Below are 20,250 nucleotides of genomic sequence, written 5' to 3' on the forward strand. Positions count from 1 at the left end.
TCGTTTTCAGTGCAAAAAAGAAATAAAGTGAATTAAACATTGAATGTGATTCAGGGTTGTCCGATGAATAATGTAAAATCAAGTGAGATACTCTGCTACAGACGAGAAGATGTGTCAATATTCAATTTACACCGAACAGTTAAGCCTTGACTCAAATATATTAAAGAGCTTATGATACACCAATAGGAGATCGCATAAAGCATTAATTAAGGCGGAGTTTGCAAATTACATTGTATTTGACTTCAGCCTGGTAATGACGATAATGCTTAGCGGCGTAAGTTATTTCCAGTCCCTGAATGTGTTGAAGTATTAATGTTACTTATTTGCTTAAATCGCAAGTTGACTAAAAATTTAAAAGCAAAGAATAGTCCACAAAAATTCATATATTTATAGAAAACTGAATGTGTTGCTTGAATGTGTACACATGCCGCTTCATTGATGCAAGGATTAATTTAATGAATTAATAAACTATAAAAGAACCTTTGCTGTGAAAAGATCACAGGTATCGCCCCATTAAAGCTAAAAATACGAGAATTTCAGTGTTTTTTTTTCCAGGAGCTGCATCATTTTCTGTTAAAGTAGGTCACAATTCAATTAAGGTTAAGCTCAAACTTATTTTTCAGTTAAACTAATTTTTTTTTTTTAGCAGAGCTACAATTTCTGAACATTGAACTTCCAAAGTTATTTGAAGTACTCAGAAACCCAACTCCGATTTTGTGGTGTTTGTTTAAATTTAACAAGAATTATGTATAATAATGAATTCTAGAGTTTCGGTATATACGAATGAACTCTGAATGTTAGATATTTTCACCGATGTTGGTTGATATTATAGAGGTTGATATTGATGATGGTAAATGTTGAAGGTATCCTTAACTGTCTCTGAAATGAGAGATGTAACAGGGCATATCATGTCTCTGAGATGAGAGATGTAGCAGGGCATATCATGTCTCTAAGATGGGAGATGCAGCAGGGCATATCATGTCTCTAAGATGGGAGATGCAGCAGGGCATATCATGTCTCTGAGATGAGAGATGTAGCAGGGCATATCATGTCTCTAAGATGGGAGATGCAGCAGGGCATATCATGTCTCTATAGAGTGATAGAGGTGATATCTCGAATATTTTATTGTGATATTAGGAAATAACTTGGTTTTTACATGGTAAATGGACCATATATTCAACTCTGGAGACGGCACATGCAAAGGCAAGAAGTTTCTAAACCTCATCTTGTGAAGAATATTTGAATAGAATCATCCAGTAATTACAAAGATAGGTACTTTCTTATAATGAACGGGAATTTTTCGTTAGTATTAATTATCTTTAGTTGGGATAATCTTACCAACAAATTACGGTAATTTTCAAACAGTGAACTTTCTATCAGATAGAACTAAAAGTAAAATCAAATCAAGTTATATATATCATAAGTAGTACATACCTTAGTTATTCTTCCGTTCATGGCAAATTATCTATTGATTTTGTTTATACACACAGCTCAATAAGTTTAATATTAATATTATTAAAGTTTAATAATAAATAAGCAAGCGTAAGTAAATCAATCTCACCCTCATAGCTTGCTGGAAGAGCTTACGCCTCGTGAACAGCATCTCTCGACACGCTCGCTCTAGACCGGCATGGTTCCGATCCAGTACCTCGAACAAGCACGACAAATCTGCACAAATTTCAACCCAAATGAGTTAAGATGAAATTTAAATTGTGACTGAGGTCTGTGAAACGAACTCAAAACAAGTAAATATATAAAGATAAATAAATAACAGAACAATATAAGACTGTATACTATGAAATCACAAAAGTCAACGTCTAAAAGAAATTGATGACAAAGCTAGTTTCAGAAAAAAATGTGTATATTGAATGCTCTGACTACTTCGCGTTTTTTCATTAAATTTTTTAGAAAGACGAAAACATGTGCTTCACTTGCGCTTAATTCAACAAAATTTTTAAAATTAATTTTCAACACAATCGCAAAAAAAAACATATTAGCGGTACAATATTTGTCGCCTTGACTCTTACACCAATATTGCTGCACTTTAGTCAAATTGATGCAATTTGTCAATTAAGTATAGGTTTATACGCGTATCCCGTGATTGATAGTCAACTCGACAATTTAGTATAGGTTTATACGCTTATCCCGTGATTGATTGTCAACTCGACAATTTAGTAAAAGTTTATACGCGTATCCTGTGATTGATAGTCAACTCGTCAATTTAGTATAGGTTTATACGCTTATCCCGTGATTGATAGTCAACTCGTCAATTTAGTATAGGTTTATACGCTTATCCCGTGATTGATAGTCAACTCGTCAATTTAGTAAAAGTTTATACGCGTATCCCGTGAGCGTAACTCACGCTTGCCGTTCTCCTGGTCAGCACAAAACTTGACGTCATCGACGCCGCAGGTCTCATGTAGGAGAGGATCAGCATGGATGTCAATGTGCTGACTCTCGATGATGTCAGCAATGTGCTGCTTACACGCGGGCACCTCAAGTCTGTTCTGCTCCAGCGCCAGCTTGAGGCACTCCTCCACGGCGCCAGCCACTCCTGCTTCTTCTTCAGCAGCCTCATTGTGGCACAGCATCTTTACCTGTACCAGCAAGAATAGACAATTTTTAGTTCACTATAAGTCAATAATTTCAGTACCTGGATAATATATGAGCGATTGTTTGACTTTTTCATTGTCCTATCTGCAATGGAATAAGCGGGCTATAAATTATCAGGCTTTCGTTCCGATCATTCTTATTGCAGATGATGTACATTGGCATGACGTCGACAAACGGTGTCCCAAAATAACAATGCACACTAGTCTACAAAAAACTGCATGCTTAAAAGATTCTCAGCACGGTCAATCATTTTGATCAAAAGCTTGACTCAATCGTTTGAGCAAGCCAATCAATCGTAGAGGGCCTCCTTAAAATGCACGCAAATTCGGTGGTAACAACTAAATCTAAGCTACTATCAAGTAGGTGGTAATAAGCTAGGACACGACACAGGAGTGCAGGCAAAATCATTCACTATCTATCGCCAGTCGTCAGAGCAGAACTCCTCTTTTACACACGATCAAATTACACAAACAATTACACAAACAGCCCCAATTCTAGGCAATGGCACCAACTGATGTCGCTTCAACAGCACTTGTCTGCTGGTGCGATTGCCCCGAAACGATAGAGAATATGATCCACTTTGAAAACGGTTCCTACATTTGATAGTATATGAAGTAGGATCATCCTACTTCATTTGAAGGAGGATAATCCTACTTCATTTGAAGTAGGATATGAAAGATCTGAAGTAGTAGGTATAGGTCACCTCTTCGCCGCAAGCATCAGCGAGCTGAGCATCCATCTTGTAGTTGAGTGCAGCCTCCCTGGTGCGTTGCACCACCTGCCCCGCGCACGCCGGGGTCAGCGACTGGTGCGCCAGAGCGCTCTGCACATACAACGTGTCATCAATACAAAGAATATACCCATCAATGTGATTAGAGTGAGTTAGAGTCAATGTGAGTTAGAGTGTGATAAATGAGTACCTGGCTTGTCCAGGGTGTTGTGTAATGCAATCAAATGGTTCTGGCGGGTCAGCGAGCCAGTGATGGCTACCAGTGGCACCGAGGGCCCGGAAAAAACTGACCTATCACCTCCTCCCTTACCTAGTCGCCACTACCAGGATGGGCAATTACAACAACAACAACATTAGAGTGAGTTAAAGCCAACGTAAGCCAGTTAGTTGGATTTTAAATGATTCTACGGAAGTACGGTAATGATATTAAAATCTTGAGCTAGTTGTTCTATGATTGTCAAGATGAAAACGTGTCGGAAACTCTGCCTGCAAGCAGCGACGTCTAACTCTTGGGTCACTCAAATTGAGTGCCAGGGCAATGATGAGGAATCGAATGAGCATAGTTTATGCTGCGCGAACTGTTTGTACAATATCTAATGGCTTAACTGCAAATATATTTCTTTTTCAACATTGGTCGTGCTAAAACGAGGGTAATTTTCACTCTTTGGCATTTTCAGACGGCAGCTTACTCTTTAAGAATCTAATATTTCGATGGGAAACTTAAAAACAAATAACTGGCTGAGATAGTTATCCACCTGAAGGCATGCAACGAGCTTGCCGTTGAACTCAGTCTTGGAGCTCTTCATCTCCTGGAAGATCTTGGAGCAGTGGCGGGGGATGTCGACATTGCAGGCGTGTAGCAGCGCAGGGTTGAGTCTCGCGTCGCTGTTCTGCTCCACCATCCGCCCCACCACCACGCGTCGGCACTGACTGTCATCATCTTGAGGCAGGTCAGCACGTCGGGCAGGTCAGATCACCTTGAGGCAGGTCAGCTCACCTTGAGGCAGGTCAGCACGTCGGGCAGGTCAGCTCACCTTGAGGCAGGTCAGCACGTCGGGCAGGTTGACGTTAGGGCAGCGCAGTTTGATCATCTGGTCGCAGGCGTGCAGCAGCGCAGGGTTGAGTCTCGCGTCGCTGTTCTGCTCCACCATCCGCCCCACCACCACGCGTCGGCACTGACTGTCAAACATCGGCTCGTCCTTGTATTTCTGCACACAAAACCACCCATAAGTCACGTACTGTACACATGAACGATGGCGCACTTTCAGGCAGTTCACGCAGGTCACCTCACCTTGAGGCAGGTCAGCACGTCGGGCAGGTCGCCTCACCTTGAGGCAGGTCAGCACGTAAGGCAGGTCAGCACGTCGGGCAGGTCACCTCACTTTGAGGCAGGTCAGCTCACCTTGAGGCAGGTCAGCACGTCGGGCAGGTCAGCACGTAGGGCAGGTCACCTCACCTTGAGGCAGGTCAGCTCACCTTGAGGCAGGTCAGCTCACCTTGAGGCAGGTCAGCTCACCTTGAGGCAGNGTATGCAGCAAGCATACAACACAGTAAATGCATGCAGACTGTACGCAGCAAGCATGCAACTCAAGAAATGCATGCAGACTGTATGCAGCAAGCATACAACACAGTAAATGCATGCAGACTGTACGCAGCAAGCATGCAACTCAAGAAATGCATGCAGACTGTACGCAGCAAGCACGCAACTCAAGAAATGCATGCAGATTCTACGCAGCAAGCACGCAACACAATAAACGCATGCAGACTGTATGCAGCAAGCACGCAACTCGAGAAATGCATGCAGACTGTACGCAGCAAGCACGCAACTTGAGAAATGCATGCAGACTGTACGCAGCAAGCATGCAACACAAGAAATGCATGCAGACTGTATGCAGCATCCACGCAACACATTAAATGCATGCAGACTGTACGCAGCAACTATGCAACACATTAAATGCATGCAGACTGTACGCAGCAAGCATGCAACTCAAGAAATGCAAGCTGACTGTACGCAGCAAGCACGCAACTCAAGAAGTGCAAGCTGACTGGAAGCAGCAAGCACGTACAGCTCCAGGCACGTTGAGAGGAACGTCGGCGCAGTGGAGTTTGATATCTAAGCCGCACATGCCCTGCAGCTCAGGGTCCAGCGCTAAGGTCGAGTGTCGCTGCAGCAGCAGGTTGCGCAGCTGGGCACGGCAGCCACCTGATATCTGCACAAGTTATTCATTATATTAATATCAATTTATTATGATGTTATTATGTCAGCTCATAAGCACTCTTCATATTTCACCATAAAGTTGAACCAAGTATGTCATCTTGTTGCACTCTCACGAATGCTCTTCAAATTTCAACAAAAAGCTTACATGTACATAACAATTTAACCAATACAATTACTACCGGTATTTAAAAGCGCAGCATAAGCACAGAATATTAGGCCTACTAAGATAATTTCAATAAAACACGAAAAAATTTTTACAAAGTTTGCTTGCAAGAGTAAATAATAGCTAACAATTAATTATTTAAATACCCTGTTAGAGTGTTGGCAAACTAGTAATCCTGTTGAAGTGATAGCAAACCAGTAATTCTGTCTAGCCACATATTAAGAAAGAATTAAAATGTTTCACCTGTGGTCGATCGTCGCGTAGAATTTCGTCGCGGACATGCTTGCTGAGGCAATCCACGACCTCCTTCCTGCACATTCAAGCTTTTGATAACTCACAAGTCTGATGAATTAGCAAGATAAGTAACCATTCATAAATTCTAGATTTTCGTACAGCAAGTATTTTCACAGATACACAACCATATTTATAGAAAGTTATTTCAACTAAAAATGTATTCATGCCATTCAGAATGGATTCTTTTAACAGATTCCCCACTTATATCGAAATAGTTCAATATTGGTCACTTTTATTGAAAAAATTTGTTTCTCACACTGTATAGTGTTCAGAAATGACTCAACTCTTCGATCGCTTAGAATCGAGCACAAAACAAGGAACTTAGCATTAGAAAACAAATTGGAGCAACGAAGTGCTTAGAAATCCTCAGTGCACTTGATTAAATGATGTTTGAATGAATGGCTATCTATTTAGTTAAGGTTGGTTCAATTGATACACAAGTGTCCGTTGTGCTGAAAAGGTATATAATAACAAAAATCTAGTGCTGTAGATCTTACTTGCTCTTAGAATTACTGCAGAATTTAGCGACGTTGCTGTGACATTCGCGCTTGAATTTGGGACTGAACGAGACCTCCTTCAGAGACACAACCTGCACACCCATTAAAGAAATTAGTTAGTGAGCAATGATGCGGCGATGCTGATTATTAAATTTTTACTCATGCCGGAACTGACTTTTTCCAACAATACTTAACCAAAACCTGTTTAGTTTAATTTCCCTTTAAATGTTTTAAAATTTAAATTTAGCTTATTACAGAGTGCACATTTCATGGGTACCGGTATGTTATTTCTAAGCCATGTCCACTATATTTGCCACGATCAGGCAAAATTCTATGTCAGATATTTTCAGCAGTTAAATTGGCTGAATAAAAAAGCGTGCAGTTATGAGCATGGAATGAATTTCCTGATAAGAGGTTAAGTTACACCTGGAAGCTCTCGATGACAGCCCTGCACTTGTTGTTCTCCCTGACGACGGGGTTGTTCTTGTTGCGCACGAGGCACTCCATGACAGAGCCTTCAGGCCCACTGCTGCCCTGCCGAGACTCGGCCGCGCATACCTAAAGTGAGGCAACCATTGTGGTGTTGATCAAATACACGGTTAGAAAAAACGGTCCCACTGGCGTTCTAGTGGCCGGTCGCCCCGTGAAAATAAACTGTTTCGCCGTTTTTATCAGATGTCTTACGGATTTCTAGTGTTAAATTAGAATAAAAACGGCGACACGGTGTTTCTTTTCACGTACCGACCGGCCACTGAAACGCCGGTAATACCGTCAACGGTAATTTTTCTAACAGTGTATATAATTAATTCAATGGAATGATTTGCGAAAAAATTAAGTTCAAGACTTGAAGCTACGAAATCATTGCAGTGCTAATCAAATATATAATTAATTCAGTAGAAAGATTTAACAAAAGAATTAATTTCAAGACATCAAGTTGGGAAATCATTGTAGAGTTAATCAAATATATAATAAATTCAGTGTAAAGATTTATGAAAAAGTAAAGTTCAAGACTTTAAGTTGGGAAATCACTGCGGTGTTAATCAAATATATAATTCAGTGGAAAGATTTACGGAAAAATTAATTTCAAGATTGAAGACTCCAGTTTGAAAATCATTATAGTGTTAATCAAATATGTAATTCAGTGGTAAGATTTACGAAAAAATTAATTTCAAGACTCCAAGTTGGAAAAATCATTGTGGTGTTGATCAAATATATAATTAATTCAGCGGAAAGATAAAAAAAAATATTAAAGTTCATGATTTCAAGTTGGGAAATCATTGTGGTGTTAATCAAGTTTACAATATCATCAATGCAAAAGTGCTACATGTGAAAGGATTGTTTGCGAGAACTTAATTGGGAGAATCATTTCTATGTAAATCAAGCTTGTTGATGAGGCAATGGAAAAGTGTGATCTGTGAAAGAATAAAATGAAAGTACTCTAGTGGGACCAAATAAATTTAACCAAATTTATAATCAATTAAATGCGACAGTTTGATGTGTGACAGGATTGTATGTAAGAACTCAAGTGGGACAACCATTTTGGTGGTAATTAAGTTTATTCAAAGTCGATTAGAGGAGTGTAAGTATAATGTGCGAGAAATTTCAATTAAGAATTCAAAATTGATAATGAAAGAATGCAATATTTCACTATATCATTGCTGTTCGTATCTACAAACCTGGTGAAGAGTTACCTACCGTCAGTAAACCAAAGCTTAACTCTTATTCAACTTATAAATTAACCATCATCATTGCTTCCGTTTCTAAAGGCCTGGTGACCAGATATTTTTAAAAAGGCTACTTCAAGTGTAGAAAATTCATTGCCAGCTATTCTTATTTTTAAAAAGGCTACTTCAAGTGTAGAAAATTCATTGCCAGTTATTCTTATTTTTAAAAAGTGCAAATGAAGAGAATGTTGAAAAATGTATAGGCTCTAGTTAATCATATGAATTTAAGTGAGAAATAGTGGCTACAAAAAAAAGTTAAATGGTCGACATAAAATGCAGTCTCAGGTCTTGCATCCTACGGTCTCCCGTCAAAAGATGGTTCCGAGAATGAGGAAAGGGAAGTAGTATTCTATTTGCATGGAATTCCTTGTAGTGGTACAGAAATGTGACCATCAAGTGGCAATTCATTCCTAATAATTTGAGATTCATTCAAAAGAGTTTGACACGCTGAAAGATTTTTCTGTTTTTAAAATGGTTTGTCAATGCGAAGCAACACTGCAAACAAACAGTTTACAAAATCTAACAAATGTTCTAACGAAAAATTTCATTTCATTTCTTCAAGTTTTGAGCTTAGCTGCTCAAGTGACAGTTTCCTTGAATATTTTAATGATAGTTTGCATAGTTCAACTATAATAATATGGGCTTTCTCGAAGTATTTTAGCTTCATTGAATATTTTAATAATAGTTTGCATGGTACAACTATAATAATATGCCACTTTCTCGAAGTATTTCAGCTTCATTGAATATTTTAATGATATTTCGCATACTTCAACAATAATAACAGTGAACGACTGCCAGCATAAGCATCTCATACAGGAACATAACGCACCGTTATTTTAATAATATTTTGCATAGTTCAACTATAATAACTATAATAATAGTGAACGACTGCCACCATAAGCAGTTCGTACGTGAACAGAACGCACCTTTCGAGGTTCTCCTGCAGACACAGCAGCTCCTCGCCAGGCTGGGTGCGCTGGGAGCAGAGGGTCGCCAGGTGAGGCATGCACGACGCCTCGATCTCAGGATGCAGGTCTACGTACGCTGAGCGCTCGTGCATCACGCGCCGCACCTCCTCGCTGCACGCGTCGCTGATCTGCGGACAAACGTCTTAATTTTACCACTCATGCCTTGAGGTAGACGGCGGCAAGGGTGACTAGCAACATAAACAAATCTTACCACTCATTACACTCATTACTTGATGTGGTGGCAAGGGTAGTGACTATCAACATAAAAAAATTTACCACTCATGCCTTGATGTGGTGGCAAAGGTAGTTACTATCCACATCAATAAATCAAATTACATACCTACATAAATAACATACACATTCGCATCTCTCTTCAATTAGTTATTAAAAAGTTACAATGGGGAGGAAATGAACCGAATAAAACAGTTTAAGGCTGGAAATTACTAATCAACGTGGCAAACGAAGCCTCAAGCCACACCTTGTGCTTGGGGTCAGGGTGATAAATGTGCCTGAACAGGCATGGCAGCACTAAGACGCCTCTCTCAGGGTCCGTGTCTTGCCCCTGAGTCGCCCAGGTAGTTTTGGCATGACATTTGTTGACCGAGTCGTCGTAGCAGGCGGAGTAAAGCTGCGGGTCCAGCTTCCAGTCACGAGCCACGAAATACTGGATCTCCAGCAGCGCTGTCTCGCACTGGCCCGTCATGATGGGCGTCCCCAGATGGCGGATCAAGCAGCGCATCACTCTGGTGGTGGTAAGGGAACAGAGTTGCAATCAAACTGTCGAGAGATATTGTGCAGGGAACAATATTTGATACGAGATATCGTCCCGAGAGGACGTATCAAGTATAGCTTCACTCTGGTGGTGGTAAGGGAACAGAGTTGTAATAAAACTGTCGAGAGATATTGTGCAGGGAACAATATTTGATACGAGATATCGTCCCGAGAGGACGGATCAAGTACCGCATCACTCTGGTGGTGGTAAGGGAACAGAGTTGTAATCAAACTGTCGAGAGATATTCTGCAGGGAACAATATTTGATACCAGGAATTTAAAAGTAAAGAAAATAGCCAAAAAGTTCACCATTTCTTATAAGAGAAAACGTTTCGGAGTCGTAGCCTAAAATTCACATGTGAATTTTAGGCTGCCAATTGTTTGTACCTGTGTTCTAGGTTTTGAACTGACGATGGAGCTGGACTCCGAAACGTTTTCTCTTATAAGAAATGGTGAACTTTTTGGCTATTTTCTTTACTTTTAAATTCCTGGTAAATTTGCGACTTAAGCAGCCAAGTGATTTTAATACTAATATTTGATATACTAGTTCAGAGCCACATTCCTGCCGTGCATCTCTTGGCGAATTGAGGAGACATTTACGAATTATAATATGTAAAATTTAAATACAAACCTAATAATTTAAATACAAACCTAAAATTTAAATACAAACCTAATAGTTAGGTTATGTTAATAACAATTTTTGGTTATGTTACGTCAATAATTTTCGGGCCACATAAGTTTTTTTCTAATAACTCATATCACGCACGTGAATAGCCAGATAAAGCACAAGAATTCATCGCAATCCGAGAATTTTACAACAGATTATTACTTATAGATTAGTAAAAGAGATTAGTATGAACAGATTAGTCCCGTACGTATAGATTAGTAAAGGAGATTGGTACAAATAGATTAGTATGTATATATTAGTACAAGAGGTTAGTGGTACATATATGAACGTCCTTGTACAAATTGACTGACCTGGCTTGTCCACCGAGCAGCGTAGGACACGCCCTCTCCACCACAGGCTGGCAAGCCTCGTGTAGGACAGGGTCAATGCGCCAGTCTTCTCCAGCATCGCTCACCTTCACTGCGTCCTCCACCTGTCACCAACACTATGTATGAATGCATTCGGGTTGAATTAAATTGCTGAATAAATAGATTTTTTCATTGTGCACTTAGTNTTTTTCATTGTGCACTTAGTCAATACCTATAATATATCTTGATCACACTTCTAGCGCGCAAAAAATATAACTCAGGACTCACTGCAGTGAGTGACAGAGAGCGCATTTTCTCATCGACGAAAACGTGAAGTCACGGACAGACGGACATGGCGAGCACAATAGCGCCTTTTTTCCATAAATGAGAAAATGCGTAAAAAAACGCAAAAAAATTCTGGCGTCTTCCAGAAAGGATTATTTAATTTGAGCCGGAAAAATCTTTCAGACACCTTCCAGAAAAATGATTTAATTTAAATTGAACCATATAAATTCGGAATGATTATAAGAACCCTTGAAAAAAACTTGCCTGCCTGCGGCACTGGGGCGACACCGGCGTGGCCTCAAGACCCTCCCTGGTGACCTTAGGTCGCTGGCGCGCGTGCTTCATGAGGCAGTGCAGGGTGCGGCCGCCCAGCTCCTTGCCTGCTTAATGGTTTACAGCAGACATGAGTTAACATGAGGCAAATGACGTTGAATTAACGTCAATTTAATTTAATCAATTGTTTACATCAGACATGAGTTAACATCAGGCAAATGACGTTGAAACCACGTTGAATTAACGTCAATTTAACTTAATCAATAGTTTACGGTACATCAAACATGAGTTAACATCAGGCAAATGACGTTGAAACCACGTTGAATTAACGTCAATTTAACCTAATAATGTTTAATTAAACGTTGATTTAATGTCAGATTTCTGGTGGGATATTGCGTCATCTTAGAATAAAATAAAACGTACTGACAAATATCACGAAAAAATAGACATTTTTTCGTGATATTAAAAATTGAAACAATTAAAAGAAATTTTTTCAAGATTTATTTAAAAATAGACAAACAATTGTAGTAATTTATAGCAACATATGTCTTGAGGATTTCAATAATAAAAAATGTTAAAATACATATTATTCAAGAAAAAATTTAATGTTTTAAACAGCGCCACATATCATACCAAATGCAGCTTTTAAAACCCTTATGAATATCAAAAACGAAGTTTTACGTTTATAATAGAAACTATAACTATCAAATCATTAAAGTAAAATAGAAGTTATGCCCATAACGCTGCCAAATTATTCCCGTATATATGTATTTCCAAAAAGGCAAACTACGAAAGTGCGTGAAAAAAAACGAATTTGTACACTTCTTAATGACAAATAAGCAAATTAATTGTGAGCAATGATAATTTCTCAAAAAATTACTTTTTACACTCTTTTCCAAGTTCTCAGAGTCAATCATTGGTATATTGATAAGCTTGAGAGTAAATTATTTTGTTCATTAATTATGGACAGAATTTAGTATGAGACCTCCGCCACAGAAGCGCTTGAGCTCCGTCTTGCAGGCCACCACGAAAAGTAAATTATTTTGTTCATTAATTATGGACAGAATTTAAGTACGAGACCTCCGCCACAGAAGCGCTTGAGCTCCGTCTTGCAGGCCACCACGAGGTCGGGCGTGAGTTGGTAGTCTTCTAGCAGCATGCGGCGGTGGTTCAGCATCTCTTCCTGGCACGTTGTGTCAATACTCTCACCTGGGAATAATATTTAGTCAATACTATTGTGCTGTAATCAACATGACAATACCTGAGGACTAATGATACGCTGTATCAATACTCGCACCTAAGAATAATATTCAGTCAATACTAATGTACTCTAATCAACATGACAATACCTGAAGACTAATAATACGTTGTATCAATACTCTCACCTGGGAATAGTATTCAGTCAATACTAATGTACTATAATCAACATGACAATACTTGAAGACGATTGATATGTTATTTCAATACTCGAACCTGGAAATAATATTCAATCAATAATATTATAGGTACTATAATCAACATGTCAATACCTGAAAACTAATGATACGTTGTATCAATACTCGCACCGGGAAATAGTAGGTATTCAGTCAATACTATTCTACTATAATCAACGTGTACGTCCCTGAAGAACATTGATATACGTTATTTCAATACTCGCACCTGAAAATTGTATTCATTCAAGAATATTATACCATAATCAACGTGTCAGTACCTGAAGACTATTGATATACGTTATTTCAATACTCGCACCTGGAAATAGTATTCAGTCAATACCATTCTACTATAATCAACTTATAAGTCCCTGAAGAACATTGATATATGTTGTTTCAATACTCGCACCTGGAAATAGTATTCAATCAATAATATTATACTATAATCAACGTGTCAGTACCTGAAGACTATTGATATACGTTATTTAAATACTTAGCACTTAGAAATAGAGTAGCCATCGTGTCACAATAATTACAGAGGCTTCAATTCCTCTCTTGACAACACATTATGGTGACCTTATGAAAAATTACATTAGTCTAGGCGTTGAGAGCGAACAATATCTTGAGACATGTAAACTATTTGTTCTATGTTTTTCAAACTTTCACAATATATAAAAATATAACTCAGTACTCACTGCAGTGAGTGACAGAAAGCACATTTTCTCGTGGACGAAAACTTGAGGTCACGGACAGACGGACAGACAGACAGACAGACGGACGGACGGACGGCCATGGCGAGCACAATAGTGCATTTTTTCCATAAATGAGAAAATGCGCTAAAAAGTTCAGGCTCACCTTTCCTGAGTCCGCCCTCAAGACACAGCAGGATGGCTGAGAGCTTCACGGAGTGCCCCAGTCCCTCCCTGACCTTCTGCCGACAGTCGAGGCTCTGGATGGACGCGCGGCAGGCCTTGGCGAGCCCCTTGGACACTTGGTAGTCTTCTTGGATCAGACGCTGACGGTTGCTCAGCTGCTCCGCGCACTGTATACATGAATAATATAAATTTATTGTTTAAATAATATATACACAGATAATTTCAGGGAGTATTCCTTTACATGTGCATTAAACTCGCAGGCGCGAAAAGCTAATTTGAAGCTAGAAGAAGACAATGTGAAGGTACAAGACGGATTGATTGTTCAGAGTATCCTTAAACAATTTAACTGACATGATAATGGTTCTTCATCTTTATAATATTCACTGTACAAGTAAATACTTTGAGATGATGCGTCATTTTTGTGAAAGGAACTGAAAACTTTACGTGTTGATAATTTTAAGAGTTCGTGGAAATGTTATGCAAAAATATAGACGTGTCCTTTAGGGTATTTGAGTGAAGACATAAATGCTTACAAACTCATAGGTTGAAACCAGCTAATCGTTTTATAAGCAAGAGGATTTATCATAAAACAGTAGACTTATTCCCAAAGTTGATCAACTTTGCTGATTAATACCACCAAGTGAAAATGAAAATTTAAAGCGTCTACTACGGTACCTCTTTGCTCATGGTTCGCTCCAGCTTGTGCTTCATGAGGCACTTGTACACGCGACCATGCCCCGCTCGCACGTTGCGGCAAAAGTTTTCTCTGTCGTCGCGGCAGGCGAAATAAAGAGGGCGATCCAAATGAAAGTCATCAGCTTGAAGTTCCGCCAGTCTGAAATATCAGCAAACTATTAGAATCACTATTACATAATAATCTATTACTCACATAATTACGTTGGAAGCAAATTTCATGTTAACATTCATAGCATAAAAAAAGTTGTGCTTTCTCAAAAAATAATGATGATACCAGGTTTACATAACTAGCTTTTGGTCAGTCCTTAATTTAATTAGTAGTTATGGAATTTTTTCATGTTAGCACAGCTAGATGCTTCATTTTTTAAATGTTATTCATAACTCAAAGACACGAATTGGAAAGGCAGTTGGTAAGTTAAAGAAAAAAATTTCAGCTTGGGAAATATATCCTCAAATTTAGTAAGACGTCTAATAAAATGAATAGCAAGAGAAAATCTTTTACTAACATAATTATGTTGAAAAAAAGGACTCCATGTTAACATTCATAGCATAAAAAGTTGTACTTTCTCAAAGAAAAATGATGATACCAGGTTTATATAACTAGCTTTTGGTCAGTCCCTAATTTAATTACCTAGTTGTTTATGGAATTTTTTCATGTTAGCATAGCTAGATGCTTCATTTTTAGCGCATTTTCTCATTTATGGAAAAAAATGCACTATTGTGCTCGCCATGTCCGTCTGTCCGTCCGTGACCTCAAGTTTTTGTCGACGAGAAAATGTGCTCTCTGTCACTCACTGCAGTGAGTACTGAGTTATATTTTTTAAATATTATTCATAACTCAAGGACACGAATTGGAAAGGCTGGTGGTAAGGTAAAGAAAAATATTTCAGCTTGGGAAACATATCCTTAAATTTGAAACTAGTAAGACGTCTAATAAAATGAATAGCAAGAGATATATTTGATGCTAGTGTAGTATAATTATTCACCTGAGAATTTGCTGGTGGCATTCAGTTGACAATTTATCAGCATTCCTACTAAGGCACTCGATAACAAAGCCCTGTGAGTGAGACGAAGGCTCAACAAGAGGCTGTAGTCTGCCACACTGCTGCTGTTCTATGTCTTGGCTACAGCTCTCCGTCATGTGGCTCACTAGCCGGTAGTCACTGAAGATGATAGCAGCTATTTTGATCAGATACTGATGGCATTTTTCATCCTGAAAAACAAAATTTTGTTCCAGATGTTATTGAATTCATTAATGAAAGAAAAGAAGAAACAAAATTGATCAGATGATCAGACAAAAGCATGAAAGTAGTTCAGGAAAGTTACTTAAATTTCAATGAGAAGTTATGGATAAAAAATCATGAAACCAAGTGATGATTTGTAATCATGCCATCATTACTTGAACATTAATTTAGTTTGACAATGCACTTCAGGGGCCATACTTTCAAAAAAAGTTAAGAGATCGTAAGTTCAATAGCCAATCATCAACAGCCTTTCAAGCAAAATCCACCTATCATAGACAAGAAAATGGAGCATAAGTACTTACGTTAACTTAGCGTGTTCTGAAAGTATGGCCCCAGAACAATAAATTACAGGATATTTAGGGTGAAGATATAATTAGATTAAATTAACAATAGGAGTTAACAGTAGACTCATTTAATGAATATTAAATTAAGAGAACGTAAACTCACTTGTAAGTCATTGAGGTGTTCAGTGAGGCATGTGAGAACGTGACCAGGAACAGAGGAACTCTTGCATGGGATTTCCACTCGACTGAGCTCTGAAGCACACAAGTCTTGCACAACCTTCTCCACACGGCCAGAAACAGTCATGTTCATTTTATAGGACCACAAGAGCTGAAAAAAGAATGTATTTGGTAATAAAAAATTTAAAGGATTCTGCAGCACTATGAAACAATGATACATTCATGGCACATTATTATCAGATGAATAAACTAGGATGAACCTTTTTTGCAGCCATTAGAAATTCATTGAGCATTTAAAACTTTCAACAAGCACAAAATTTATCAATCATCCAATTTATCAACCAATATTGATTTAAATCTTCATAACGGCTGCTTGCATGTCTGAATCCTCCCTTCTCTGCTAGTAAAGTTTTAAATATAGATAACATTCTCCCGTTTGATCTTTTCCAAAGAATGTAGAGTATATGTCATGTCAGTATATTTAATGTCACCATAATTTATTTAGAGCTCATGCATTGCAATCTTTCTTTTCTTTTGCATTTCAATCTTTCTTTCTTTTGCAATACCATACATTTTCCACATTTCAAAGTATTTCATACAATCTTTCTACATGTTAATTGCATTTCTCAGGAATGCAAAAATAAAAAGATTCTCAACATCAAAATTTCCTCTACATACTTCACTAGTTCACTATACTTTTTCCAATGCTATCATTACATTTTCCTATACAGATTACAGAATATACTTTTTAAATTTTTTTCTACTATTATGCATAGGTACATTTTTTAATTGCTAAAAAATATATTTTTTAAAACAATTAAATTAGCAAAAATTACAAGTATTTTTATAAATCAAAAGTGAACAACAAAGAAGATAGTTGATTGTATTCCTTGTATACTTACATGGTGACATTTTTGGCTTAGAAGATTGCTCTCACTTCTCTGAAATATAAAATATTTATAAATACAAAAAATTAAACTTTCATATATCTCTTATAGTACAACATATCATAGAAAAATTGTATAATTGCAATATTAGTTTAAATTAGATTATTAATTTATGGTATTAATAATTGCTTCTTGACTTGGCACTGCAATAAGATATTTTTATAACAGCTTATTGAGCTTAGTCATCACTTATGAGATAATTTATTTCCATAAAGCCAATATCTTCTCCTCAAACTGCCCAAAAAGGACCCAAACTAGGTACCTACCAGGCTACCAAGGCCAATTTCATTAATCATTTCAAATCAAATAGGTAAAAAAATTCCCCTAGTAAAAATTAAAAAAATTGGAGAATTACACAAACCTATCTCAAAAACTAACCATAGCTAGTAAAACTCTTGTTCTAACATGCCAGTGTCATAATAGTAATACCTATGTAAAATAGTCCACCAGTATCAAAATAAAATTCCAGTTTGGAAGACAATCAAACAATTAAAAGATGATCAACTGTTCTGCCTGGTAATTTATATGATATCAAGAATCAAGTTTATAGCATTGTTTTATAAATCATTTATTCTCCTGCAAAACTCACCCCCTTATTCTGAATGCACATCAGCAAACTAAAGTTGTCAACTACTTCTTTTCCACAAAGATTTCTGAATTCTTGATTACATTCTTGATCTTCTGTCAATTGAGGCACTGTTGGCTTTCTGAGTCCTATAGGCAATCCCCCATTTAATGATTTGTCATTCACTGCTGGTAAATTAGGCAGGGGTAGAATTTCCTTCTGTCCATGCAGCTCATCTTGAGAGAACCTTTCAATTCCAATTTGGTTTTGTTGAGGTTTAAATCCAGTCTGGTCTACACTCTCAACTTCAATATTCAAAAGACAGCAATAAATAAGAAAATTTCCTAATGCAAACCATGTCAAAGCATTAGTTTTCATCAAGTTTTCCATTGTTTTCGTAATTTAGAAAAATAACCTTCTTAACTAGTCAAAAAGACAACTGGCAATTGTTTTCAGCTACAAAATGCATTCAACTCTAGTCATCATGCATAATCGCTGCACTGTTTTTCGATTAACGATAGTTTAATGGACAAGATTCGCTCAGTGTAGACGTTCGCCTCGAGGAGAGAGTAACTTGTGGCCGGCTCTTGTTTGGGTGCGGCGCGTAAGATCTGCCCAGTGCAAAAAATTTTATTATTAATGACCATATGAATTAATTAATATTTTATTTTGGTTGTTATTGATGTTACAGACAAAAAATATTTTAATAAAAGATAGAAGATTCTTTGTTGTTTATTATCTTGATTCTGAGCCACGACGACAAAAATCTTTTTTACGTTTGCGGATTCATTCCGGACAATGGTGAGTGCCACTAATTGCGGAATTCTTTCACGCTTCTATAATGTTAGACAATTTTTAAATTAAGCTGTGTAAAAAATCAGTTTATTCAAATTTTCCAGAACCAGCATTTGTGTTTTCCTCATTTCAGCAATACTTTAAGGTTTTTAATGTGTAAACTGTTGCCGGCTCCTGCTTATCATATTTATATTGTAATTTGAAGTTTCACCTTTCAGGAGGGTATGAACGACGATTCTAAATCTGTGGCTGGGTTCATGAAGGGTATTTTCGAGGAATATCGGCTGCATCTACGTCGTAAACCTCTTGCAGCTAAAGGTATGAACTTGCTTTGTTTCATTGTGAATTGAAAAGGCTATTAAGAGTGTAGCTTGCGTCGCAGCTAACGAATATTTCATTCGAATGCGCAATCGAAAAAGACGCAATTTACTGTTTATTACTGTGAATATTGAATGTTCAGATTTATCAATTAATTATCTCTAGAAATGCCCATCGTCAGGGGACAAGCTACACAAATTTCCCGGGCCCAAATGATAAGACGCACTAATCTCGCCTGGGCTCAACACTCTTTTTTTGCCAAGGGCCCAGATGTGTTTGAAGTAATCAGAGAAATTATTGTGTCATATACTCATATTTCATACCCACACACCTTCATACCCACAGAGCAAGCAGAAAGCGGACGTATCACTGGTAGTCCAGCTTGACCCACGCAAGGGCAAGAAAATGAAGCACAATTTGAACAAAGACGCGCTAGTTTCTTTGAGTGCAGAGGAGCCTGCTGCACGTTTACCTGTACAAAGTTTACAGGAGATTATGTTCGGTCCAGTAACAATCATTCATCGGTGATCGTTTGATTTTGATAAATTATTATATACGCTCACTCATTGTAGCCATTCTGACGACATTTTCATAAGCATTTAATATAATTCGAAAGCAAGGAAAACGCCATGTAAATTCACCATATCTTCAATTAACCTTATTCGCCTTTATGTGGCGTTTTATTTGCTTTCAAATTCTTGGTCAAAATTAAATGTAAGTCAACTCATAGTAAGCATTTAATGTAAAACTGGACCAAACAGACGTGGACCAAACCTCCTTCTGGGACTGCGTGGTGCTCACCGCACGACAGCCAGCAAAAGCGAGGGTTCGAAGAGCAGCTCAAAATATTCGCACAACAGGACCGCCTACCACCCGTAAAAATTATGAATAAATCTAAGCATACACGCATGATTGTACATTTGACAACCCGTAAACCATATATTTGTGGGTTTGGTATGGAATGTAAAAAAGTGCGGAAGATTCTGTGTTTAAACTTAAAATAAGTGTCTGTAGAAAATGTGAAATGTGTGTAGGTACCTGTGTTATGTGAAGAAGAAATAGACCATGGGCCTATTTCTTCAGTGCCGACATTTCTATTTTTTCTATTCTATGTGAAGGTACTCGTTTTGAGGAATGGTGACATTTCATTTATTATCATCCCGAGTAGCATATAACATGTATAGGGCTCATTATGCTCTGTCTCAAGTGTTTAGTGAGTATTAAATTCACTACTCAAGTACGACAAGATGCAGTATCTGCTACACTTCTGTGTTGGATTCACCGCAAGGTGTAAGTCAATTCTGCTTATGATTTGAGCCGCGATGATTATGATTGATGTTGCACGCACTGCAACACCATGCCACAGCACGCACTGCAACACCATGCCACAGCACGCACTGCAACACCA

General features: G+C 37.9%; 1 protein-coding gene across 1 annotated transcript; it reads right to left on the reverse strand.

Annotated features, from left to right (window-relative positions):
- Nucleotides 1-976: 976 nt before the first annotated feature.
- Nucleotides 977-18,352, reverse strand: LOC108667592 (Golgi apparatus protein 1-like). The gene is made up of 22 exons (XM_047883700.1): nt 17,754-18,352; nt 17,120-17,158; nt 16,204-16,368; nt 15,499-15,725; nt 14,492-14,651; nt 13,797-13,983; nt 12,569-12,720; nt 12,497-12,536; nt 11,503-11,618; nt 10,957-11,078; nt 9,686-9,950; nt 9,135-9,335; nt 6,942-7,073; nt 6,516-6,607; nt 5,968-6,034; nt 5,410-5,553; nt 4,386-4,551; nt 4,099-4,283; nt 3,317-3,436; nt 2,363-2,597; nt 1,562-1,668; nt 977-1,054 (listed from the first exon to the last, which is right to left on the reverse strand). The coding sequence occupies exons 1-22, from the start codon at nt 18,117-18,119 to the stop codon at nt 977-979; spliced, it is 3,366 nt and encodes a 1,121-aa protein (XP_047739656.1). The 5' UTR covers nt 18,120-18,352.
- Between the last annotated feature and the right edge of the window lie 1,898 nt (nt 18,353-20,250).

Source organism: Hyalella azteca, unplaced genomic scaffold (assembly GCF_000764305.2).
Source record: "Hyalella azteca isolate HAZT.00-mixed unplaced genomic scaffold, Hazt_2.0.2 contig13490, whole genome shotgun sequence".
NCBI lineage: Eukaryota > Metazoa > Arthropoda > Malacostraca > Amphipoda > Hyalellidae > Hyalella > Hyalella azteca.

Excerpts from the sequence above, each read along its gene's own strand:
- LOC108667592 (XM_047883700.1), bottom strand. The coding sequence starts at position 18,119 with ATGGAAAACTTGATGAAAACTAATGCTTTGACATGGTTTGCATTAGGA. Across the intron at positions 11,619-12,496 it reads CAAGCGCTTCTGTGGCGGAG|GCAAGGAGCTGGGCGGCCGC; the intron begins GTCTCATACTAA and ends ACCATTAAGCAG. Across the intron at positions 11,079-11,502 it reads CGCCCCAGTGCCGCAGGCAG|GTGGAGGACGCAGTGAAGGT; the intron begins GCAAGTTTTTTT and ends TGTTGGTGACAG.